The 25,474-nt window shown below is 55.2% G+C and overlaps 3 protein-coding genes across 3 annotated transcripts; 1 reads left to right on the forward strand and 2 right to left on the reverse strand.

Annotated features, from left to right (window-relative positions):
• Positions 1-50: 50 nt before the first annotated feature.
• Positions 51-2,744, reverse strand: SELENOM (selenoprotein M). Its single transcript, XM_077874357.1, has 5 exons — positions 2,538-2,744; positions 1,317-1,352; positions 910-944; positions 505-583; positions 51-404 (listed from the first exon to the last, which is right to left on the reverse strand). Exons 1-5 carry the CDS (start codon positions 2,655-2,657, stop codon positions 246-248), a joined length of 429 nt encoding a protein of 142 aa, XP_077730483.1. The 5' UTR covers positions 2,658-2,744; the 3' UTR covers positions 51-245.
• A 7,060-nt stretch (positions 2,745-9,804) lies between these two features.
• On the forward strand, positions 9,805-18,700 carry INPP5J (inositol polyphosphate-5-phosphatase J). The gene is made up of 13 exons (XM_077874358.1): positions 9,805-10,075; positions 11,690-12,852; positions 13,215-13,331; positions 13,457-13,565; positions 13,765-13,881; positions 14,196-14,371; positions 14,813-14,924; positions 15,064-15,173; positions 15,320-15,503; positions 17,119-17,256; positions 17,429-17,506; positions 17,632-17,736; positions 17,934-18,700. The coding sequence occupies exons 1-13, from the start codon at positions 9,965-9,967 to the stop codon at positions 18,438-18,440; spliced, it is 3,027 nt and encodes a 1,008-aa protein (XP_077730484.1). The 5' UTR covers positions 9,805-9,964; the 3' UTR covers positions 18,441-18,700.
• PLA2G3 (phospholipase A2 group III) lies at positions 15,854-24,420 on the reverse strand. The gene is made up of 7 exons (XM_077874359.1): positions 23,731-24,420; positions 22,570-22,702; positions 22,189-22,323; positions 21,596-21,903; positions 20,783-20,912; positions 20,558-20,674; positions 15,854-19,922 (listed from the first exon to the last, which is right to left on the reverse strand). Exons 1-7 carry the CDS (start codon positions 24,266-24,268, stop codon positions 19,745-19,747), a joined length of 1,539 nt encoding a protein of 512 aa, XP_077730485.1. The 5' UTR covers positions 24,269-24,420; the 3' UTR covers positions 15,854-19,744.
• Positions 24,421-25,474: the final 1,054 nt, after the last annotated feature.

Genomic DNA, 25,474 nt, shown 5'->3' on the forward strand with positions numbered 1-25,474 from the left:
GGGGCTCCTGTTCCCCACCCTCCCGCAGCAAGGACGGAGTCGAGTCTCAGTTAAGGCGGAAGAGGATTTATTTAATCGAGCTGGGTATGGGAGAAAGGGGGGTTAGGAAGAACCCCCACCTCCATCTCTGCCGGCTCTGGGACGAGGCATCGGCCCTCAGCGAGGGAGACGCTCCCGGGACGCTGAGCGCTTCATTCTGTCCCCAGGGCTCAGGGGAGGAGGAGGCGGGCCCGCGTCCCCGGACCTTAAAGATCAGCGCGGTCCGGAGCGCCTTCTGCGGGCCTGGCGGGCGCCCGCAGGTACTCGGGGGGAACAGATTCGTCGGGCGCCGCCTTGCGGTAGAAGCCGAGCTCCTGCACCAGCTCATTGATCTCCTCCCGGGTCATTTCGCTGAGTGGGATTCGCTGAAGCAGGAGGGGTGGGGTCAGCGCGCCCCGCCTCGCCTCGCCCCCCTCCCGCCCCCCGCCCCCCGCCCCCACCCCGGCCTGGCTGCCGAGGCCTCACCTCCAGTTCTTCGTAGTGGTGGCCCAGGAGGACGAGCTCTGGGTCAGCCCCTGGGAGGTGTTTCATTACCAGGTTGTGACTGGAGTTGTTAAGGTGGATAGTGGTGGCCTGAGGCAGGCGGGGTCTCCCACCTATGTACAGCAGGTGAGCAGCACCGCCCCTTTTGCCCAGGTAGGGCAGGGATCCCCATTTACACTCGAGGAAGTTGGAGTTCCTGTGTCTGTGGCAGTCATCACTAGTCAATCTCTCATGCCTACCACCTACGAATTCTCTGGACGGTCACTATCAATCAGTTCCACTTGTCAGATGAAAACCATGTGTCATCTCTATCTGTGAAGTTAAGTGGAAGGAGATTTTCCCAGATCCCCCACCCCTTCTTCCTCCCCTAGAACAGAAAAAGGATACTATAAAGGGATGTCCTGGGTGACAAAGGCCTTCACCTGGGGAAGAACCAGAGCATCAGACCCCAACTCCCTCCAGATACCAACGAGAAACTGAAGCCTGCTGAGGCCGCACACTCTTGACAGGGTCTGTAGGACTCTGTTACTCATCCTCCAAGAGGCTCAGTGGGGACAGAGCTGGAGACCCCTTCAAACTTACCTCCTTCAGAGGTGCCTGGGTCACTCAGTCTGTTAAGCAACTCTTGATGTCGGATCAAGTCATGATCTCAGGGTTGTGAGATCAAGCCTGGAGTCAGGCTTTAAGCGGGGTGTGGAGCCTGCTTGAGACTCTCTCCCCCTCTCCTTCTGCCCACCCCTACCCTCAACCTCCCTCTTTTAAAAAAACCAAAAAAACAACAATACAAAACTTACCTCCTTTAGGCGATTCAGCTGTCATCCCCCACAGGTCTGGAGGGGGACAAATTGGGTAGGTCAGGAGTCCTTCATACCTGCCCAACCACACTCTCAAGACCACTTCACCCTCCTCCCAGAGTTTGGTGGGGCTGTGAATTACCCCTGGAACAGCAGTCCCCAAGGTGTGGAGATGGAGGTCCCTTATGAGCAGAAGGGGGAACTCTGTACAGATAGGAAAACTGAGGCCTACAGAGATCAGGGAAAAGAGGAGCAAGACCTAAAAGGCACTTACCAGCCTTGGGGCTCTTGCCTGCCTACCTTACTGACTGTTGACTTACTCCCAATGCCCCCCCCCAAAAAAAATGATTATTCTACTTCTCTCAGGCAGTAGGGATCTGGGCCTGAACTTTGGCCCCTAGAACCTCAAGGTGGAGGCAGGCCAGAAGAGAACAGCTCATAATTGCCCGTGGAGACCCTGTTAGATACCTGCCATCTGGTCCCTACCTAGCCCCATGCAGAGCTGGGCCTCCATCTGGTGGCTTCCCCAACATGGGAGGGTGTGTGGGCCCAACCCGGCATTCCCAGAGGGGAAGGGCACCTCCCAGCAGAAGTCCAGACTCCAGGGCCACCTATTCTCGTCCTCCTCGCCTCCTCCCCGTCCTTCAGGCAGACAAAACTAAGGCCCATAGAGGATCTGTGATGATTCAAGTCACACAACCAAACGAGAACTCTGACGGGTAACTTTCCCACAGAGGAGGATGGGGACCTGCTGCGAGTGTTAGTAATGCAGTTGGCTTTTGCATGGTGGGGCAAGCGCCCAGAAAGTCTTCCCTCCGACCGCAAGGGAGAGACCAACCGGAACTGGGGTGGGGGAGGAATTCCAGGAAAAAGTGAAGTGATGGGAGGATGTAAAGTTAGGCTCCAGGGGGCAGGTTTGGAAGAGTCTTAGGCCAGGAGTAGAGTTAAAGGACAGGGCCAGCGTGTCTGGGGGGCCCGCTGTCCAGCCGGATGGGAAACTAGGGAGGAGTTCAGGCTTCCAGGCCGCAAGAGCGGTGGTGTCTCGGGCTTCCACGGTGGGTGCTGGGGCGTACTGAGGTTGGGGAGCGGGAGGGATGGTCCCGGCCCCGAGAAGGACGTGGGAGTCGGGAGGGTCCCGGGGCCAAAGTGAGCGGTGATGCCAAAGCTAAGAGGCCACAGGGTTGGGGCAGGGGTCCCTGAGCCAGGGACCAGCGCACTCACCTCTACCCGAGCGCGGGCCAGGCCGTGCAGACGGTTCCAGTCGGGCCGAAAGGTGGTGACGGCGGCCGCGAGTGCCGCGAGGAGCAGCAGCAGGGGCGGCGGAGGCAGCGGGAGGCGCATCGGGACCGAGGCGCAGACGATCGGGGAGCAGGAGGCGAGCCGCCTGGCCGCTGCGCCACGTCTGGGTCCACGGCTGGCCCCGCCCCCGCCCCGCCCCGCCCCGCCGGGGCCCACGCCCCTCGAGGTCGGTGTCCGCCCAGGGCCGGCGCTGGGGCCTTCAGCTCTCTTCCGGAGAGGTTCGGAACCTTCTCCGGCTCAAGATCTTCTCTGGCCCCGAGGCCTTTATTTTTCTAGCCCCGAAAGAGTGTCCGCGCTCCTCCTGCGGACGGGAGCGCAGCCGCTGTGGCGGGATGCGGCCAGGTGGTGCCCACTCGCGCCGGTAGGGGGCGCGGGAGGGATGCGGACGGACACCGGAGTGCCTGGGCCGACCGCGAGGCTTGAAGAGGAAACTGAGGCTTGGATAATTCTTGTTTGTGCCTTTTCTTTGCTTGGTTGAAATTCCGATCTGGGTTTCAAATCCCTGGAACACACATTACGGAGGAATGTGGAATATTACGTACTCTGTAGGGGCTGGGAGAATAAGAGGGTTAATACACCTAAAGCCCTTTGGAACAGTACTGGGCACGGTTAGCTTTCAGGATTTCATTTCTTACCTCATAGAGGCCCCGTGAACTCCCTTTTGCAAGTTGAGAAACAGGCTCAGAAAGGTAGACGTTGTGGACGTGGGAACTGAACCTGAAACATCCCTGTGCTCATCTCATCAAACCAAAGATGGCTAGATAAGGACGCCACCTCCCCTCTTTAAGCCTGGGGCAGGTACGGCAAATTGATCACAGTGCTCTTTGTTGTTGAATCTGGACTGGGAATCAGAATCCCTCTCCACATCGAGCCAAAGCTGCATTACAGTTTTAATGGACTCTTAGGCATTTTTGCCCTCCTGGGCCTTTTCTCCCTATTAAACAAACATATGTATTAAAAATTGCATTTTACAACTGCTTTAATTTTTTTTTTTTTTTTTTGCTTTAATTTTTTTTTAAGTGAATATAATCCTGGCTGGATTCATTATTATATGTTTGGGGGTTTTCTTTCAATTTTAAAAGAAATTAATATTAAAGCATGTTCAGAACCTCTAAAAGTTATCATGGGACCTCAACACTAAGCCTAATGGATTAAGTCAGGTTTGCACAGAGCTCTTTGCTTATATCCTGCTACCTCACATTCATTGATTTGATTGTAAAGGTATAATAATAATGGGCTTAGAGTTGTTTATTTTTTCAAGATTTTATTTATTTATTTATTTATTTATTTATTTATTTATTTATTTATGGGAGACAGAGGCAGAGAGGCAGAGACACAGACAGAGGGAGAGAAGCAGGCTCTCTGCACGAAACCTGATGCTGGACTCGATCCCAGGATCCTAGGATCACAACCTGAGCCAAAGGCAGAGACACTCAGCCACTGAGCCACCCAGGTGCCCAGAGTTGTTATTTAATACCCATTTTCTGTAACTACATTAGGGTACTGTAAATATAACTGGTTTTGTCCAGACTATTGACATATGTATTAAAAAAAAAAAAAAAAAAAAAACAGGGATCCCTGGGTGGCTCAGCGGTTTGGCACCTGCCTTTGGCCCAGGACCTGATCCTGGAGACCCGGAATCAAGTCCCGCATCGGGCTCCTGGCATGGAGCCTGCTTCTCCCTCCTACTGTGTTTCTGCCTCTCTCTGTCTATCATGAATAAATAAATAAATCTTAAAAAAAAAAAAAAAAAAACTCCACTGTTTATAATGGTGAAACTGGAGACACAACCTAAGTATGTCACCTCAGGGAATTAGTTAAATAAATGATGGTACCGCCCTAGGATAGAAAATCATGCAATTGTTTTAAACGATGCAGCATAGGGTTGAACAACATGGAGAATGTTCATGGTTATGGTATTGAAAAAAAATGTAAGCTGTAAAACAGTAATAGCTGTTTGGGAGTTCTGATGTTCTGGGCTGCAAATCACAGAAACCCAAAGTTAAACTGGCTTAAACAATAAAGAAAATCTGTTGGCTCAAACAACAAAAAAGTCAGCAAAAGGGTTTCAGGTGAGGCTTGATCTAGTTGATAAAGGCACCAAGACCTGATCTCTCTCCATTCTGCCTTCCATAGTGACAGCTTGTCATGAGGCCAATTACCTACACCGTGTCAAGATGGCTGTCAATAGTAACAAGGACCACAGACTTCATCATTTATATCTAGTGAAGGGGAAATGATCTTTTTTGGTAACCTTCTCAGGAAAGAAAGCAAGATTTCTTTTGCAAAAGTCTCTGTGTATCTCACTAGTCAATCCATTATCCAATCATGTGACTAGGGGAATGGAAATTGCTCATTGGTTTAACCAGTTGGGAGTCATTCCAGAAGCCTATCAAGGATATGGGCTGCAACAGATGTTGTAGCATCAACAGAGTAGCCAACCAATTTTATAAACTATAAAGATATAGATATATCTGCCTAGACCAAATAAAATCTGGAAGGAAACAACTCAAGAAGTAAAAATGGTCATCTCTTGGTAGACAAAATTATAGGGTGAATTTTTTCTCCTTTATATTTTTTTCTGTATTTTCTAAAATAACTACGTATTACCTAAATACAAACAGTAAACCTTGTTTACAAAAATAATGGGACAAATGTCATGGATTCCCTCAACCTTAGCCCATACCCCAGCAAGAGCCTCAGAGTGGCTGAAGCCAGAGGCCCCATGGAGCCTGTGGCTTTCCTGCTGACAGAGCCAAACCTCAGTGCCTCACGGGCCCACGTTGTTCACTGGACAGATGCCACCAAACCACTCTCATTGCATTAACCTAGATGCTGTGGCCTAGAGGGGCCACAGCCCGGGCTGCTGAGGGTTGACTAGCCAGCCAGTGGAACCAGTGGTAGAGACACTGGCCACAACAGTACCGGGAACATTCTGGCATCAGCTCCCATGGGAGGCTGAGGATGTCCCAGAACAGATCTTTGCTTGTAATCCATGCCCTTATGTGGCATTTTATAATCTAGGCTAGCAGGCTTCCTCAGATGGGGCTATGTTTGGGGTTTAGTCTGTAATGGGGTCAGGCTCAGGGTCAGGGTCAGTCCTTGGCTTAAAGCCAGATTTAGAACCGAGTCTGGAGCTGGAGTCAGATCAGGGCTCAGTCAATAATTGGGCTTGGACCTCAGTCTGTGACCAAAATCATAGCCCAATCTGCCACCAGTTTCAGGATTTAGTTAATGACTAAACTTGGAGTTCTCTAGACCTGGGGTTGGGGTTCAGTCTAAAATCAAGGGTTAGTCTGGACTGGGGTTAGAATTCAGTCTATGACTATGGCTCAGTCTTAGATGAGCATCAGGGCTCAATCTGGGTCCAGAATCAAGGTCTCAAGTTGGGATCAGCCATAGTCAGGCTTGGATCAGGCTCAGTCCATGGGTAGATTCAGGGCTCCATCTAAGGCTACAGTGAGGGTATAGTATAGGGTCAATCTTGGCATGAGATCAGGGCTCAGTTAACACCAAAATTAGGGCTCAAATTGGATCTGGGATCAGGGCCAGGGTTTAATCTGGTGCTATGCTCTGTTCTGAGCTCCAGAAAAGCAATTTCTGGATACATGATACATACAGGGCAGGTTGGTAGGCAGGAAATGAGAGCCCCCAGGCAAGCTTCCATTCTTGCACTAAGCCTCCTCTTTCCTGCTGAAGCCGGTGTCCTAGAGCCTTCTAACCTACATGGCTCTGCTGCCCAAGATCCCCTCGCACCAGAATAAAAATAGCTGCTCACTTCAGAGCAGCTGACAGCGGGTGCTGGGCTGCCTGGGAGGAGGGGGAGCTGTCGAGAGGGAGGAGGGATGTCTGAGCTCAGCTCCAGCTGTGTGACCTTGGGAAAGTCACTCCTCTTTGAACCCATTTCCTGCAGGGCAGGATGGGAGGTGAGGATGACACCTGCCCCAGAGGGGGAAAATGAGGAGACAATGACATAACATGTGGTACTCAGTATCAATAAGGAACCCTGGAGTGAAGGGAGGAGAAATGTTCCTCTGTGCCCTGAATGCTTCCGCCTCAGGGAAGCCCTCCTGAATGCTTACCTCTTCTACCTCCCTACAGTACCCTGTGGCACACTCTACATCTCAAGAGATTTATCAGCTAGAGGCCCCAGTGTGACCTCCTTCACAGTGGGCCTGGGCCAGGTTGATCAGGGAGCCAAAGGAAGGAGGACAGACCCTTCTGTACCATTATTATTCTCAGGTGCCCCCAGGAGATGGCTCAAGGAAGAGGAGGAGGAGGAAAGAAAAGTCTCTCTCTCTTCCCTGTTTATGATGAATTTACTCTGAGCCAAAGGACATGAGGACACATACCCAGATTCTGCATCAGCCACAGCCTGGACTCCATTCTTTTGCCCCTGCTCCTCCCTCTGCTGCCCAGGGCATTTCTCTCTCCCTCTCTCTCCCTCTCCTCTTTTTTCCAATTTGGCAACACTGACTCTCCTTCGGAGGAGTTCAATGGTCACTTCTATGGGGGAGAATTATCCACTGTCTCCTTGGGAACCCCATGCTCTGTCCCCTACTGGCTGTGTAATCCCTAAAGCTCAGTTTCTTCCTCCATCGAATGGGGATGTCTTACCAACCTCCCAGGGTTACTATGGAGAGTAAGTAAGATAATTTGTCAATCATCAGCTCCCTCCTTTCCTATTCCTGACCTAAACAGCCTGAAGGGTAGTACTAAGAGTTTCCAAGAGGGGGGTTGGACCAGATGTACCTTCTGCCTCAGTACACCACCCCCTTACTCCCTGGAGTGAGGGAAAGGAGGGAAGCAGGAGGGGCCTTTGGAGACAGCCGTCTCCAGGGGGGCGGTTCTCCCTGGCAGCTGCCCCCAGCCTGCCACCCAGAGCCCCAGAGCCTGTTATCAACCTCCTTAGTCATCACACCAGGAGCTCAAATATAGCTCTTACCCTGCTCCCTTCTCAGCCAGGGTCCGCCCTCCACCCCCTTCCCCTGGCAAAGCCATGTCTGGGTCTCAGAGCTCCTGTCCCTTCCCCTCAAGGAACGAAACTAACACTGGGCCTCAGTTTCAGCATCCACCAAATGGGCAGGTTGGAGCAGATGATGATGCTGATGGCACTGGTGACGGTAACTCCAGAGCAGCTGCCCTCACCGAGAGCTTGCTTGTGCCAGGCTCTGTGCTAAACACTTCATATATGTCATCTTGTTGAACCTTCACAGCAACCTTAGGGGGTATCTACTGTTTTTATCTTCCTTACACAAATCAGGAATCTGAGTGACCTCCCCATGTAAGTCAGTGGCAGGGCCAGAAACAAAGTACTCTTGGGGGGACTGTCCCATGGGATCTGACTTCAGGGAGGGAAGATGATGGGAAATCCTGCGCTGCCAGCAGTGTGCAGGAACCCTCTGCACACTCATTTGCATGACATTTGCCTGGCTTCCAAAGGACAGCATGCCCCTGTCTGAGCTCTGGATGGCTGAACCCTACAACAGACCCTAGGAACCGGGATCTGTGCTCCCCCAACTAACTTCCAGGATTGCATTAGAGGCTAGTACTCAGGGGAGTTTCTCATCTACGTAATAGGAGTCAGAGGACTGGGGAGGGTGAGTCCAAATTTTCCTTCTCTCTCTGGGGACCTGAGTGCCACCACCATGTCCACTCTTACCTCCTCTGTCACCACCATCCCCACGTTCACCTACAGCTCCACCACCATCTCTTCCACCATCAACATAATATCCCTGCTGCTCCCCCACTCCCATCTCTCCTCCTCCGTTACTATCACCTTCATCACCATTACCACCATCCCTTCATTCTGCTATCTCGACCATCCCCAATATCTGTAATTTTGTCATCACCTCCACTACCTCCACTTATCTGAACCATCACCACCACCTCCATCATCAGTGTCACTCCTCCATTTCCATGATCATAATTACATAGGTCGTTATCTCCACTATAATCACCTCCCCTGTAACCACTCATCACTTCCACCATCCTTCATCACCCCAAATCCTTCCTACTCCAGAGCCCTAAGATGGCCTGGGTCTCTGCCCCTACAAATTCCAACCTCACAGAGTCACTGGCCAGGGAACACAGACTAGAACCAGAGATAGTCAAGCAAAGGTAGGAAGCCCATCCAGGAGAAGGGGATGAGGCATCTGTCCATGCAATTTTCATACAGGGGACAACACAGGCCCATGAGGATACAGAATGACTGTGGACCACCCAAGAGCCCTGGGTACAAAACTCTGGACATTTCCTGGCTAAACTAAGTGTGATCATTCCTCTCAAAGCAATCCAACAATTCTGGAGAAATCAGGATCTCTTAGCAGATAAGAGTAAGAGAGAGAAGAAAGCAGAAGCAGAGGGCCCACAGCCATCCCTGGCCACATCTGAGCCCTGTCACTCATTCACTTTCCTTACTCCCTGACTGAGTCATCCGTTCATTCAGCAAACATTTCCCTGGACCCTGTGCTGGGTCCTGGCCATTGAAGTTTCCCAGGCCTGTTTTTGACCTTCCTGCCAGTCTATTCCTCTACTGCTGGGCCTTTCTCCACCTTAGTTCCCTTCCCCTAGACACCCCAATTGGCTCCCATGGGTCTTGGGTTACTGAGAAAGCTCCCCTCACTGTAGCTCTTAAGATCTCCCCACCTTGCTGGGTGACCTTGAGCGAGTCCCTCTAGCAAACCACATCCAGTGCATACTGGAAAGAGGAAAGGTGAGAGGGGCTGGGCTGTGGAGACATCCAGGGCAGATGGCCAGGTGTGTGTAGAATAGCAGGGGCGGTGCTGAGGCTCCAGCAGTTGGAGCCTGAGTGTCTGGTTCTCCGATGGGAAGGATAGAGCAGGCAGGGGGGCTGGCACCAAGGCCCAGAAATGGGGCAAAGGTGAGGGCAAAGCAAGCCCTGGGCTGGCAGGGAGTCAAGCTCCCAGGATCATGGCAGGGACTTAGGTGTCTCTGTGGCCTTGGAGAGGGTGCTGACCTCCGGGCTACCTGTCTCTACCTTACCTGTCAGGTGTGTCAATACCCCACCCTCGAGTGAGAACCCACCAGGCCTACTGGCAGGAAGGTGGGGACAGACAGCCAGCCTCCTCCATGTTGCTGGTCGGGCCCCAAGCCAGGCCAATGGGCACACTCTCCACCCTGCCCCACGGCCATTTCAGCCTCAGCAGTCAGCCTGAAGGGCTCCCAGAGTGCAGGCCACCTTGCCTTGGCCACCTCTAGGCTGGGAAGTAGGTGCCTGTGTCTTTAAATTCTCAGCAGGTTGAAACGGCTGATGACATCACTGGTTCCCGGGAGCGGAGGAGCTAGAGCCGGAGCCCAGGGAGCCCGGGCTGCTAGGGGCTGCAGACATGGAGGGCCAGAGCAGCAGTGGCAGTAGGAGGCCAGGGACCCGGGCTGGCCTAGGTCCCCTGCCCGTGCCTGTGCCCCATGGGGTTTCCCAAACTGGGGCACCCTCCAAGGTAAGACCCCTAAAACCTAGCACCCCACCCCTGATCCTTGGTCCCACACACCCCCACACACGGCAGGCACCCTGGTGCCCCTGGCTGAGGGGCTGGCACTCTCCTCTACCCACCGAGCAGGGGCTAGGCAAACAGGGCACTCTGGGGGCTGAGGGGGCAGTGATGGGACACCAGAGAGAGATGGAGTTGGCCATCTCCGGGAGCCCCCAGCGAGCCCTGGACTGGGTGTCAGGGGATCCAGCTGTGCTCCAGCTTTGCTGTGTGACCTTGGGCAAGTTGCTTGTCCTCTCTGAACCAATGCAAAATGAGGAGGCTTGTTCCTGAAAACTAAAATGGTGACATCTGGGATGTCTAAGTTGCTAGTGCTGGAGGTGGTGTGGTGGTTGGGGGGACACTTGGAGCCGAGGAGGAAGCCTAAAATGCAGTCTCAAAGAGCTAAGTTTGGGGAGGAAGGTGGAGGCAGAGTTTCAGATTCTCTGAACCGAGAAGGACACGGGACACAGACAGAGCTGCATGTCTGGAGGCAAGGATGGGGCCACCTCAGGGCGAGTGTAAACCTTCTGCCCTCCCTGGCAAAGGACATTTTATCCCGTCTTCTGGAGATAGGGGCATCAGAAACAGAGGACAGATGGGAAAGAGAGAGGAAGTCCCTGCAGGGCCTCACGTTCCCCCACTCCACCTGCCCCCACTCCACCTGCCGGACAAAAAGAGGATACCTGCTTGTCTGTCCTCAAAGGTGAGGGACACAGGGGAGAGGGGACAATTGGGCACAGAGAAGTGCAGTGCCAGGATCTGCCAGGATCCTGGACTTACAGAGAATGTTAGAATCACACTTGATGAGGACAGACTATTCCATGGGGTTCAAATGGAATCCTAGAAAATGTTCGGCTCATAAACGCACAGAATATGAGACCAAGGCTTCTCAGGATTCCATCATTTTACAGATGAAAACTGAGCCCCTGGGCAGAGAGGTGCTTGTCTAAGGTGACAGAGAGCTGGGCTTAGAATTGACATGGCTAGTCTTAGCCCTAGGCTCTTGCTTCTATATGGAACTCTGGGAATGGGTGAGGAGGACAGGGAGGACTGTGGCCAAGGAGTTTGGGATCCTTGACAGGGACAAAGCTGAGGGTTCCTGGAGGAACTATGGAGGAAAGGAGGGAAATTTAATAGGCTAGACCCAAGGTGTCCAGAGAGGGCAGATCCGGGGTGTTAGGTCGGTAGCCCTTAGCCAGGGGAGCAGGAGGGAATGCAGGGAGAGCTGCCCAGGGAACCTGACTCCAGACACCCAGCCCTCCAGCGCGACCAGGGAGTGGGCGTCAGTCAGCCAGGAAGGCAAGGGAAGAAACCTCGGGTTTGGCTCACACGCTGCCTCGTTTGAGTTGGGGGTCTTAGTTTCCCCATCTGTGAGAGGTGTCAGACTTGAGAGAGGGAGATAAGGTTCTGTCTCCTGTTTCCTCCAAAAGAGAAGCTGATTTGCAACAGAATGGATTGAAGTGAGAAATTAGGAAGAACTTCCTTGCAAAGATGTGCCGGAGTATGCTGGGGTCTCCATGGAAGCCGGGGCCCGAGCCCCCGGTTAGGGTTACCCTGAGTCTTTGACTGGTCTTCTTCCAGGTGGACTCAAGTTTTCAACTCCCGTCGAAGAATGCAGCCCCGGCACCCTCAGAACCGAGATTGGCCCTAGCAGCCGTGGGGCCGCGAGCGGCTGTGCCACCTTCCACAGAGGGGCCCAGGTTGGCTCTGGCATCTCCCCGACCCATCCTGGCTCCGCTGTCTACCCCCGGAGGACAGAAGACAGCTCCTGCCCGCCGCAGCTCCAGCCTGGCTCCAACATCTGTGGGCCAGTTAGTCGTGTCTGCCTCGGCTGGGCCAAAGCCTCCTGCGGTGACCTCAGGCTCGGTCCTGGCTCCGACATCCCTGGGGCAGCTAGTGATATCTGCCTCAGCGGGGCCGAGGCCTCCCCCAGCCACCCTGCGGCCCAGGCTGTCTCCAACATCCAGGGACCAGAAGCAGGTGCCACCTGCCTCCGTGGGACCCAAGCCAGCACTGGCTGCCTCAGGCCTGAGCCTGGCCCTGGCATCTGAGGAGCAACACTCACAGCCCCCCTCCAACTCTTCCCCAGTGCCCAGTCCAGTCTTGTCGTCCTCTCAAGAACAGGCCCTGGCTCCAGCTTCTGTGACCTCAGCCTCGACCTCTGTGGGACAGACGCCAGCTAAACAGAAGGCTGCCCCAGCTCCTAAACCTCTCCCCTCTTCTGAAGCGCATCTGCAGCCTTCAGCTCCGGCCTCTGGTCCCACAGGCTCCACATCCTTGATCCAAAGCCCCCCAGACCCCCGGATCTCCCCCTCATTCAGAGCCCGGCCTGAGGCCCCCCGTAGCAGCCCTGAGGATCCTGTCCTGCCCCGGCCACCCCAGACGCTACCCCTGGATGTGGGCCAGGGCCCTCCAGAGCCTGCCACCCGTTCCCCAGGACTTCTGTCCCCCACCTTCCGGCCAGGGTCCTCCTCGGCCCAGACTGTGCCCCCACCTCTACCCAAGCCACCCCGGTCTCCCAGCCGTTCCCCCAGTCGCTCCCCCAACCGCTCCCCCTGTGTCCCCCCGGCCCCTGAGACAGCCCTCCCCAGGCCTGGCAGCCAGGGTGTGGGGCATAGTGGGCACTTGAGCCCCAGCCTTCAGCATCGAGAAACTCCAGCTCCAGTCACCACCTCCCCTTCTACCTCCACCTCATCATCCTCTTGGTCAGCTCAGCCTACCTGCAAGAGCGACCCTGGCTTCTGGTGAGGGGGCCTTCTCTCAAGAAAGTGGGGCTTGAGCTGTGAAGTTAGCCGTCCTTCCAGGGTGGCTTACCCTACACTGCCCCAGTTTACTTCCCTGAGGAGGATTCTTTGGGAGGTACTGGGCCTACTCTGGAACCCTCAGGAGACAACATCTCCTCCTAAGGGACTTGCCCACCTCTGCCTCAATGGCTTTCCCCAGGGAGAGTCTGGTAGGAAGAATATTGGCTGGGCCCACTGTCCTTCTCCTGAGAGCTTACACCCACACCTGCATCAGTTTATTTCCCCCAGAAAGATCCTTGTGGGAGGGAGGCCAAGGATGAGGGAGTGGTGCCCAGTGGTAACCCCTTCTCTACCCCCCCCAGGATCACTGTGGTCACATGGAACGTGGGCACTGCCATGCCCCCTGATGACGTCACATCCCTCCTCCACCTGGGCAGCAGTGGCGATGACAGTGATGGGGCAGACATGATTGCCATAGGGTGAGGGGGCCGGGCATGTGGACCCTGCTCAGGAACCCCTTGTGCCTCCCAGACCCTTGCCCACGGGAGGGGCTTCTAGGGCACCCCCAACCTGACAGCCGCTTCACCCCCACCTCGACTCCCAGATTGCAGGAAGTCAACTCCATGATCAACAAGCGGCTCAAGGACGCGCTCTTCACAGACCAGTGGAGCGAGCTCTTCATGGACGCACTGGCACCCTTCAACTTCGTGCTGGTAATGTCTCCCTCAGCCCCGGAAGGGTGGAGACCCCTGGATCCCTGGCCCTAGCTCTGCCTTGACTCACTGTGGGGCCTGCTGGGCCTCTGGCCAGGTCTGCGAAATGGGAGTTCTGAAAGACTGGGGGAAAGCGCACAGCGGGGCGGAGGGAGGGGGGGTTGTGTCCAGCTCTCAACCAGGTCACCTCCTGCCGCAGGTGAGCACCGTGCGGATGCAGGGTGTCATCCTGCTGCTGTTCGCCAAGTACTACCATCTGCCCTTCCTGAGGGACGTGCAGACGGACTGCACGCGCACTGGCCTGGGTGGCTATTGGGTGAGCATGGGAGCAGCCCCAGAGGGGTCTATAGATTAGTCCTCTGGTCCCCCACACACTGGCAAGGTCCCCTCTCTGTCTCCACCCCCGACTCTGAGGCCTTCCTCTCCCCAACGCCGGCCCACACCCCACACCATTTTCTAGACCAAGCCCCCTTCCTGTCCCTGCCCCATCCAGTGCTCCCCTCCTAGAACCCACCTGCTCTAAGCCTTGTCCACCTGCGGGCTGGCCTCGCCCCTCTCGATGCCCCGCCCAGTGCCTCACCTACTTGCCAAGGCCCCACCCTTGACTCTCGACCAACTTTGTCTCCCAAGGGCAACAAGGGTGGAGTGAGTGTGCGACTGGCCGCCTTCGGGCACATGCTCTGCTTCTTGAACTGCCACTTGCCTGCACACATGGACAAAGCAGAGCAGCGCAAGGACAACTTCCAGACCATCCTTAGCCTCCAGCAGTTCCCGGGGCCTGGGGCACACGGCATCCTGGATCATGAGTATGGGCTGTGGCCGGGGCCAAATTGAGCGTGGGGGGGTGGGGAGGCTAGTGAAGGAGAGGTAGGCCTCAGAGAGCGGAGTCCCAAATACTTGACCACAGGAACCTGTACCAGCCTGGGTGGGCCTTGTGGGGAGAGGCAGATCCTATGATCCTATGACGGGTACCCTCAAACTTCATCTAGGAACACGAATTTAAGTTTGATGGGGCCAGAGCCTGCGGGGTGGAGTTTTGTTGAGGGGCAGGGCCTTGCTTAGGGTCCAACCTAACATTATTCTAGATTTATGCCCCTGCTGTTCTTTGGCAGGCGGAGAATCTGCTGCCACCCACTCCACCCATTGCGTCATTACTAGGGTCATCCAGTGCTGTTGGTTAGGTAGAGGTGAAGGATCTGGGTTGGGCTTTCATCCCGTGGACCTTGATGACTCCCACCCCGGAACAGCCTCGTGTTCTGGTTTGGGGACCTCAACTTCCGCATCGAGAGCTATGACCTGCACTTCGTCAAGTTTGCCATTGACAGCGACCAGCTCCACCAGCTCTGGGAGAAGGACCAGGTGCAGAATCCCAGCCCGCACCCTAAACACCAAGCACACGGAGCATGACCAGCACACCTTTGTATACTAGGCTCTGGCTCTTCCCTTCACTTGCCCTGTCCAAGCCATTGTCCAATTCTACCCTTTTGGACCTTCACAGCTCAACATGGCCAAGAGCACCTGGCCCATCCTGAAGGGCTTCCAGGAGGGGCCCCTCAACTTTGCGCCCACCTTCAAATTTGATGTGGGTACTAACAAATATGACACCAGGTAAGCTCAGCACTGGGATGAGGTGGACACATGGGCTGAAGTCTTCTGGATAGGGAAGAAAGGGAAGAGGATTGGCAAGAAGCAAAGCTGGGGGCTGTGCCTCAAACCCTAGCCCCTGAAACTTGGGTCACCCCTGCCCACTTCAGTGCCAAGAAGCGGAAGCCAGCCTGGACAGACCGTATCCTGTGGAAGGTCAAGGCTCCAGGAGTGGGTCCCAGCCCCTCAGGACGGGAAAGCCATCGGCTCCAGGTGACCCAGCACAGCTACCGCAGCCACATGGAATACACTGTCAGTGACCATAAGCCCGTGGCCGCCCAGTTTGTCCTGCAGGTGAGTCCCAGCCTCATCCTCCTGTCATGACGTCCCCAGATTCAGCTCAGCATCCCATGGCCCACCAGTAACCCCTTGATGAGGGCAAAGCCTGCCCTCAGCAGCATCCATTCATTGTAGCAGAGTAGGGGTGGGTTATGATCTCTATTTTCAGATGCAGAAACCAAGGCTCAGAGACACAGCATCACATGCTGCTGAACAGAAGAATTAGGATTTGAACCCAAGCTAGTCTTCAGAGTCCTATACCTTCCCCACAAATCCCTAGCTCTGTTCTTCTGAGAAAGGATTAGGACAACATTTGTTAAAATTCACATTATATAGTATAGAATAAGACCAGAAAAATCAAAATATTTATTCAAACCCCATATTTATTTATTATTTATTTACCATTTGCCGTGTGCCAGGCACCATGAATGAGGTAGTCATGGGGAGGAGGAGTAGAGATATGAAAAATACAAAGCTAAATTGTAAGGGATTACTGTAATTTAGCATTGCGTTTAAGGTTGAGGTCTCTTGTTGGCAAAGTAAAAAACAGAAATGCTAGAATGTCAGAACCAGACCTGAGAGACTATGTAGCCCAACACTCTGTTTTTCTCAGGGAAAACTGAGGCCCCCAGTAGGGTAGGCATGTTCCCCAAGCCGCACATATGCTCAGCAGTGAGGGAAGGTAGATCCCATCTTTCTAGTCCTGAAACCCAACTCTGGGCTCTCTGATTCCCTTGATCTGATAAGAGAGAGCCCTGCAGCCCAGAGAATGTTTTCGCTGGTAACTTTGTCATGTGGTCAGTCAGTGGGACATTGGCCAATATCCTCAGTTGAGAATGGAAATCTGCCCAAGTCTGGCCTTCCATGACCTTTGGTAAAAGACTTGGGTGTGAGATTTAACCCTCAGTCAGGGGCCTCACCTTGGGAACCACTCCTTTTGGGTAACCTACCCTGACCTTCCCTCCTTATCAAGGACTCTGACCCTTGCAGAACGTTAAACTGTCGAGCACCTACTACATGCCAGGCCCTTTGGCTGTCACCCCTTTGAATGCCTTTTTGGCCCTGAGATACCAAATTCTCCTCCTTGTTTTACTGAGGGGAAACTGAGTCTCAGAAAACTTGAGTCTCTTCATGAAAGCAACACAATCAAAACGAGACTTAGTGACCTTGACCTGACAAGGCTCTGGAGATCATTTCCAAGAGGCCACCGGGCACACCTGCTGTTAGGAGCCTCAGGACAGGAAGAGGATGTGCCGGTTTCTTCTGGAACAGCCTGGCTCAAAACCTGAGGAGGGAGGGAAACCTGAAACCCAATGAACAGAGGAGCAGACAAAAGCTTGAGCCTGACACACCATCTGGGTCCTTCCCTGAGGGACAGCAGCAGAGGAATGACAGAACCAGGGCTACACTATTCACCTCCAGGCTGTGTTCTCACTGCCCAAGGAGGCTCTGGGCGTAAGAGCCCTGAGGTGGGATGTGGGAAGCCTGGCATTTACCCTAGACCTGTTCTGCCTTGGTTTCTCAATCTGCAAGGTGGTTTCAAAGGCCCTTTGCTGACTCAGACCCAAGGGCCCTAGGTGTATAGGATACTTAGAGGGTGTCCCCCGATGTTGCCCCTACCCCTGGGCAGTTTGCTTACAGGGACGACGTGCCACTAGTGCGGCTGGAGGTGGCTGATGAGTGGGTGCGGCCCGAGCAGGCCGTGGTGAGGTACCGCATCGAGACTGTGTTCGCCCGCAGCTCCTGGGACTGGATTGGCTTGTACCGGGTGAGAAGGGCAGGGATGGTCAGGGACTCTGGGAAGGGAGGACCTGGAGGAGCAGCCGGGCGCTCAGGGGGATCACTGGCTTCTCTGGAGTTTGCTCCTACACTGGCGGGGGGGGGGGGGGGGGGTTGCAGTCACATGATAGGAGACACAACCCTGAATCCTCTCACCCCAGGTAGGTTTCCGCCACTGCAAGGACTACGTAGCTTATGTCTGGGCCAAACACGAGGATGTGGATGGGAACATCTACCAGGTACTGAAGGGGAAGCAGAGAGTGGGAGGAGTCCCCCGTTGCCTTTGGGTCTCGGGACGTGGCTTGGACAGTCCTTGAAGCTGCCTCCTTGACCCTAACCTGAGCCTATGCCCTGGGCCCATCAGGTGACCTTCAGTGAGGAGTCATTGCCCAAGGGCCATGGAGATTTCATACTGGGCTATTACAGCCACACACACAGCATCCTCATCGGTGTCACTGAGCCCTTCCAGGTGAGTAGTCAGATCGCGGGGTCGGGGGTGCTAAAAGACCCTTTTCAAATGTCACAGCCTCTACATTCTGCTCCATAATCTCCTACAAGTAACCTGACCTTCTTGGGTCTGTCAGTGGGCAGGGTTGGAGTGGTTCAAAGATGCCTTCAGTGGCTAGTCGGGGAGTGGGGCACCCCAGTAACCAGCCTTCCCCCCAGATCTCGCTGCCTACCTCGGAGTTGGCCAGCAGCAGCACAGATAGCTCAAGTGCCAGCTCAGAGGATGAAGATGACAGTACCCTGGAGCTGCTTGCACCCAAGTCCCGCAGCCCCAGCCCTGGCAAGTCCAAGAGACACCGTAGCCGCAGCCCAGGCCTGGCCCGCTTCCCTGGCCTTGCCCTGCGGCCTTCATCCCGTGAACGCCGTGGTGCCAGCCGCAGCCCCTCACCCCAGAGCCGCTGCCTGCCCCGGGTGGCTCCTGACAAGGGCAATGATGGTGGCAGCCGGGGCAGTAGAGAGGAGGGGCCCTCTGGGCTGCCTGGTCCTTGGGCCTTCCCACCATCTGTGCCTCGAAGCCTGGGCTTGCTGCCTGCCTTGCGACTGGAAACCGTCGACCCTGGTGGTGGTGGCTCCTGGGGACCTAATCGGGAGGCCCCAGCCCCTAGTAGCCTGTCTACTAGTCCTCAGGGCCGACAGGGGCTGGAGGAAGGGGGTCTGGGGCCATGAGGGTAGGTGGGCAGATGGGCCCAGGTGGCCCCCACTGTGCCCCAATCTTCTGCAAACCCACCTATGTCCTTCTTGCTGCTGCTCCAGCTTTCTCCACACCTGCCACTCTCTCCTGGCCAGGGGTGGCCAACTGGGGTCCCCCAAACTGAGTCCTGGCACCTCAACTGTGACAATCAGCAAAGCCCTGTTGGCCCCCATCTGGGATGGGGTGGGGGGCAATCCTGGAGGTCATCAATTAGAAATTAAATTCTCCAACATCACTCCTGACTCCTTCCTAACTTGTTAGCAGCCTGGGGGTTGGGGTTGTCAGAAGAAGGGACTAAAGAGGCAAGAGGATGATAGATCTGACAATTACCAGGCACCAGCTGTATGCATTACACATGCCATCTCTTTTAATCTGCATCACAACCCTGAGTTGTGGTGCTGAGTTCAGTGCAATTCTTAGACCTATTTTGCAGGTGGGCAAAGTGAGGCCTCCAGGAGGTGAGTCTATCAGAATCACACACCTATCCACAGTTTGGCTATCAATACATTAGAGGGAGGGTGCTAAGCACTCTCCATATATTATTTTACTTAATCCTCAACAATCCTATGAGGTAGGTTCTGATTACACGGCCCTTTTTCAGAGGAGGAGACTAAGGCTCAGAGTGGGGAAGGTCCCTCACTCAAGGACACAGAGGAGATTTGAATTTAGGTTTAGAGTAGGAAAAAATGGGCCAAGGCTGTGCCAAGAAGAGCACAATAGCTGTTAAGAGAAGGGATCCCCCAAGAAGGAGAGTTGGGAAGCCACCTCTGGCCACCCTCCCCTTTCCTGGATATAGACACAGGCACTTCTGTGACAGCTCATTCTCTACCTGCTGCCTCAGGCGTTAGCAAGTTGGTGCTGGGGCTCCCCAGGACAGATTTTTGTAACATGTATTAATTTTGCAACCTGGAGATAAATGTACCTCTTCTTGGTACCTCCTGAGGCTGCTGTAATAAATTACCCCTTCCCCATTCCCATCTGGCAAGGCCTAGGCCCAAGACATCAGAATGAGCCTCCTGAACCTCACATCCAAGCACAGAGGGGTCGTGTCACCAACTCAAGAGCACTCAGCACAGCCGGAGACATGGTCCAGCATTTCAGCCTTGCCTCCCCTTCACTCCTCATCCAGCCCCCTGGCTGTCCACAGGGGCCCAAGCCATGCTTCAGTCTAACATATGGAGAGGAAGCCAAGACCCCCTAGGGCTAAGCAGAGCTGGGGGCAGGGTCCAGTCTGGAACTGAGATCAGTGGTTCTAGGATTTCTGCTGCCAGTTGGGTCTTCAGGCTGCCTGGGTCAGCTGCAGGCAGCGGTCATAGAACGATATGGGGGCTCTTGTGTGATCTGAAGGCCGCACCTGCCCTTCACCTGTGCCCACACCCCAGACCTGGAGCCGCCTCTTTTGAAGTCGCCGCAAGTGTCGGGCTGACACCTTGATGGCTTTAGGGTCTCTGGAACAGCTGTGGGCAGAGAAAAGTGGGGCAGGTGGTTAAGGCTGCCAAGGATCCCGCCCTCCTCTGCAGACAGGGGCATTGAGCCTAGAGAGAAGCAGGGCTGGGGCCAGGGAGAGCTGGGTTACTTCTCGAAGGGGGCAAGAGAAACCTGGGCTGGCATCAAGAGGCCCCTGTTCTGCTACCAGCTGGCTGTAGACACCTGGGCCAAGCTGGGCCTCGGTTTCCTCACCCGTGAAATGGGAAAGGTAATGAGGGTTGCTCTGAGAATCCGAACTGAAATGAGATTTTAGCTCAGGAGTAAGTGTTAAGTAAGCATTTTTACTATGTGTCAGGCAGGCCTTGGGCTATATGTGTCACACACACCATTTCCTTGGCTTCTACAAGCTTTTTACAAAGAGAATGGAGGCACGGAGAGGTGACTGAACTTGTAGGTCCCACAGGAAGTGACAGAGTCAACATGGACCCATATGAACCAAGCACAGAGCCATAGCTGGGCACCCGGGAGTAGGGTGATGGTGACGATGGAACTCAGAGGTGCCTTGACCCCTTTCCCCATCCCCTGGTCCTGGCACACAAAGGGAAGACAGGTGACCCACCCCCTGGCCAAATGCCCCCTCCCTCTTGGCCTTACCCTTACTTACCCCTTGCCCTCAGCACAGTCCAGTGGAGAGGCCAGCTCGAAGCAGGTCATGCCTAGCAGCTCCCAAAGCATGTTGGTGCCCGCAGGCGGGCTGTGGAGCCTCAGGAAACGTGCCAGACTGAGGGCAGAGGCAGGCTTAGACTAGGGCAGGGTCTGGCCACCCGGAGCCCCCCTTTCAGTGACTGGCAGTAGGCTGCCCACCCCCAAGGGCCCAAGCAGGCCTCACCGACGCGTGCAGTTGCAGTGGAAGATGGGCTCATGGGCGCTATTGAGTAGCTGGAATTTGGTTTCCTGAGGCCCGATCTGCTGTTCACACTGATCCAGACGGTGGAAGCTGCGGCAGGCCCGGCGGGCATCTGGATTGGGGTGAGGGACATAGTAGTGAGGGAAGCCCGGTCCCCCAGGAAAGCCCCACTGATGCCCACTGCCATTTAGGAGAAACATGGGTTCGTGTCCTCAGCCACACAAACAGTATCCCTCTCTCTCATGCCCTTCCTGCCCTGAGAATGATGCACACATCACACACACACACACACACACACACACACACACAAACACCCACACACACACACAAACACCCACATACACAGACCAGTGCCACCATATAGCCCAGATAGCCCAGAGCGTAGGTCAGGAAATGCTTTTGGGTGGTAGAGACTGCTAAGTTGAGACAAGGAGAAGACAACTCGGAAGAGTGCTCCAGGCAGAAGGAACAGCATGTGCAAAGGTCCAGAGGTGAGAGCAAGCTGCTTTTGAGGAACGAAATGAAACTTGTAAGACTGGAGTTTCAACTGGGGAGTAGGGTCTGCAGAACCAGCACCTGAGCACCCCTGGGTATTGAGACATCATGAGCCGTGGTGGAGGCTCAGTGAGGACTAACATAGTCAAGTTTGGGGTTTATGAAAATCCTTCTAGCTGCAGCATGACTTGATGGGAGAGGTTGGGAGACCCCAGGAGGAGTTTGGAACAGGAAAGGAAGCAACAGAAGTAGGGACACCTTCCCACACCAAGAGCCCTCCAAATCAGGTTCTGAGCTCACCCTGAGGTTTGAGGCCATTCTGTGACCCCTGGAGGCCTGGATGGGTGACCTCCAGCCAGGCTGTGGGGGATATATCAGGTTTGATGGAGGCCACGGGGACCTGGAGAGCTGTAGTGTTGGTTTTGTTGGGACGCTTAGACCCTTTCCGTTGTGGTGGCCGCTTCAGAGGACGCTGCTTCTGTCGAGGCTTGCTGGGGGCTGGGCTCTGGAGGCTGGGACTTGGGGGGGTGGCCAGGGAGCTCCAGGAGGCATTGTAGAAGGTCCTGGGCTGGAGGCGGGCAAGGGGTACGGAGCCATACGTTCTACACCTACAAGGTGACAATTGGTGGCAATTGGTAACTCCTAATCCCCTCTCCCCAGAAGCCTCAGGTTCATCTCCACGGAGACCAAGGCTCTGACAGTCCCATCCCTTGTCCCACTGGGCTGTGTGGAGCCTCCAGGGAAGGTCTGCATCCTGGGCCCTGCCCTGAGGAGAGGACAGGGAGGATGAGGAATCGTTTGCTAGAGGATGGACAGACAAGCCTCCCTCCCACAGCTTGGAGCCTGGGTTCCACCTCTGACTGGGCAGGGGATTGAAGGAGGCAGCCACATACCCTCCCCACCAGTACCACGCCACACACGCCTCCTGCTCCTCCAGCACGAAGCAGGGGATCTCCAGCACGTTGAAGAAGGCCACGCCCATGATGTCTGAGATGGAGTCCTGCTGGTTCTGCAGGCATTGCCGGAACCTGTCCAAGAGCTGGCACTCAGGTTCCTGGACCAGGGGGCCACCCAACTCCTCCTCCAAGCCCACCCAATCACTGCCATACAGGAGGTTTGAGATCCAAGAATCTCTTCTTCTCCGAGGACTCAGTTTTCCCGCCTGCACAGTGGGGTCTGGCTGGCTGATCCTTTAGGATTCTTTGGAATCCCAGCCTCTGCACCCAGGAACTACCTCACCCCTGAGCCCCCAGCCCTCTTTGCCCACCGCCAACCTCGTATCACAGTCACAGTGGGAGATGGTGTGGAATCGGTAGTTTCGGATGCCATAGTTGTACTGGAGGGGCGAGATGTGCTGTGGGCAGCGGTCGTGTTCCCGGCAGCAGAGATCAGGACCTTGGAAGACCCCTGCAAGAAGCAGAGGGGGCCCCAGCTCAGCAGGGTTGGGGGTGTCACACGCTGGCTATGCCTACCCAGTGCAGGAACAGGGACCTTGTTCTTGCTCCAGCCCTGCCACAGACACCCTGGGTGGCCTCAGGCCACTCTCCCTCTGGAGGACTCTCAGTTTCAAAGCTTGAAAAGAGCAACCAGGCACAGCCTTTATTGGGCAGCTGCAAATGCCAAGCAGCCCACCCAGGAGCCCTTGTCCAGGAAAGGGATTTCCTCAGGGGAAGTGAAGTCTGCCTCCAGAGCTCCCAAGCTCATGCCCCAAATAAAACTCCAAAGTTATGAATGTGTGTGCCATGGAATGGCAAAGAGGCAGGGTGCAACCTTTCTCGCTGGCATGATGAGGCATTGCCAGGATGCCAATCTGCTCTAACTCAGGTGCCAAAGCCTTCCCCCAACCCGCTATATACATGCATGCAAAAAGACAGCAGTATGGAGTGCAAAAAAGTCATCCAAATTTGTTACCAACTGAGCAGTAGTGCCTTTTACTGAGCATTTCCCAATTGCCTGGCACTTCCCACACCGAAGCTCACAGCAGTTCTGTGAGGGAAATGTCACTTCCAGGTACAGGTGAGGGAAACCAAGGTTCAGAGAGGGGAAGTGACTTGTTCAGCTTGAATTTGCTAACCCAGGCCTTTGGGCCTTGGCGTCCACTCCCCTGGGCATCCTGTCATCATAAAGCCTCCTCTTGGGTAATGGCGTTTTGGCTCACCCAACCTTGGACTCAGTCCAGTCCAACCCTTCCCTGGGAGGGTGATTAATGAGGATTCCAAGGTTTTGATTAGATTTCCCATCTGTGACCTAATTTAAGCAACCCATGATGAGACTTATGGTCACCCCCATTTTACAGATAAAGACATTGAAATTCAGAGTGGTTAAGTCTGAATAACTTAGATTCCCCCAAGGGCTATAGCCTGAATGAGTGGGGGGTAGAGCTGAAAGCCTGCACTTCCCTCCCCTGCCCCTCAGTCCACATTCCCATGGCTCACCCAGCTCCGAGGAGTTCCCAGCAGAATCCCCTACTCCACACCACAGCGTGCCAGGAATGGTCCAGCCTCTCTTCACCCGCTGGTGTCCTATGCTGCCAGGTGCTCCACTCAGTTCTGCTTTCTCGTCCCTGGCCCCTGCTGCTCGCTTCTCCCTAGCCCCTGCTGGATGCTCTTCAGGCCCTCGGCAGGCCCCCCACTGACTCTGAAGCGTGGCCAGGGTTCTCTGCAGCTTGGGTCCAGGGGTGTGGATGAAGGAGCCCCGGGTGATCTCCCCAGCACAGAGGGCACTGAAGGCTGCGGTGAGCTCTGGCTCATCTTGCCGGCTACACGCTTGCAGCCTCCCCTGCCTGTCCCAGTGAGTGTGGAACAGGGCCAGTCCCTGGGCATCCTTGCCCAGAAAGCTCAGAGTCCCCAAGGAGTTGCCAGGGATGGGCCTGGCCAGGTGGCAAGAGGTGCTGTCCCAGAGAAGGTCAGAGGAGCCCCCCACAGCCACTCCCAGGAAGCTCAGCATCCCTAACAGCGCTACTGGAACCCCCATTACGTCCCGGATCAGCCGACTCAGACAAAGCCCCCAGGACACCTACCCCTGGCAGCCCACGAGGCAGCAGCTTTAGCAACTGAGCAGCAGCTTTAGCAATTGAGCGGAAGCAGTGCCCTCCAGACCCAGTGCAGCGGGGCCAATGAATGGAGCTTTGGGAGGAGTAGGAAGGAGGCTGGAGTATGGGGTGATCTCGGGCTTGTAACTCAATCCACCGGCTGGGCAGGCTGCTGATTGGCCAAGGAGTGCACTTGCCAGGGCCCACGCCCCCATTCACCACGCCTTTCTCATCCAGTCACCTGCTGCCAGCCCTGCCTGCATGGGGACTGTGGGAGCCAAAGTCTTGGGCCCTGAGGCAGGGGGCCAGGAGGGGATCTCTATCTCCCTGGGGAGGGAAGAGGGGTCAGGGGCACTTAGGAAGCTCCCAGAACTCGTCCTCAGCTCCTGCCCCAGTGGTGGCTGCCACACCCACCTCTATGAAGTTGGCAGAGGGCCACGGCCTCTACCAGAGCGGCATGAAGGAGGTGAGGGCAGGACTGGGGCCCTGTGCACCCCCCCAACTCCGGGAGTCCAGAGGCTTCTGGGAAAGGGAGTGTCCATCCCCTGGCCACCTAGGGTGCACCACCACCCATCGCTGGTTCTAAGAAAGCCTCTCAGCAAATCAGGGGACAGCGCCCCAGGGCTCTCCACTTCCTGGGACTCAGGGACACAGGACTGGCCAAGCAGCAACCCTCCTGGTCCCATAGACGGTACAGACACAGCCAGAGCAGGCCTTGTGAGCAGGGCACGGGGCAGGGCTAAGGCTCTGGACTTGAAGGGACTATGGTCTCTAGAGGAGCAGGGGGCTGGGCAGAGGGCTGAGTCTGCAGCCATCTCCGTCCTTGGACTGTAGCCACCGATGGGACACAGCAGGCATCGTGTGTTCCGCAAGAGACAGGAAGGGTCTCTCCATCAGGGAAGGACTACCGCCAGCACGTGTTCCTGTGTCCCAAAGCTGATGTCTTACCCAGCTCCCAACTACCCGGAGAAGCTGGAGTGCTTATACACACAGGAAAGGTGAAGAAACTGAGGATCACTGAGGGTGAGGAAACTTCCAGTGCCTGGCAAGGGAGGATAGTAGTAGAGTTCTTGGAAAGCTTTGCTGAGAGGTCAGGACTGGCAGGAACAGTGATTTGTCTGTCTAACCATCTGCCCGTCAGCCTACTG

This window comes from Canis aureus, chromosome 27, assembly GCF_053574225.1.
Source record: "Canis aureus isolate CA01 chromosome 27, VMU_Caureus_v.1.0, whole genome shotgun sequence".
NCBI classification, from domain to species: domain Eukaryota; kingdom Metazoa; phylum Chordata; class Mammalia; order Carnivora; family Canidae; genus Canis; species Canis aureus.

Coding starts and splice junctions, on each gene's coding strand:
- INPP5J (XM_077874358.1), top strand. CDS start 9,965: ATGGAGGGCCAGAGCAGCAGTGGCAGTAGGAGGCCAGGGACCCGGGCT. Junction 10,076..11,689: donor AAACTGGGGCACCCTCCAAG/GTAAGACCCCTA, acceptor GTCTTCTTCCAG/GTGGACTCAAGTTTTCAACT. Junction 13,882..14,195: donor CTGGCCTGGGTGGCTATTGG/GTGAGCATGGGA, acceptor TTGTCTCCCAAG/GGCAACAAGGGTGGAGTGAG.
- PLA2G3 (XM_077874359.1), bottom strand. CDS start 24,268: ATGGGGGTTCCAGTAGCGCTGTTAGGGATGCTGAGCTTCCTGGGAGTG. Junction 22,703..23,730: donor TGGGAACTCCTCGGAGCTGG/GTGAGCCATGGG, acceptor TGCTTCTTGCAG/GGGTCTTCCAAGGTCCTGAT. Junction 21,904..22,188: donor GCGTGGTACTGGTGGGGAGG/GTATGTGGCTGC, acceptor GTCACCTTGTAG/GTGTAGAACGTATGGCTCCG.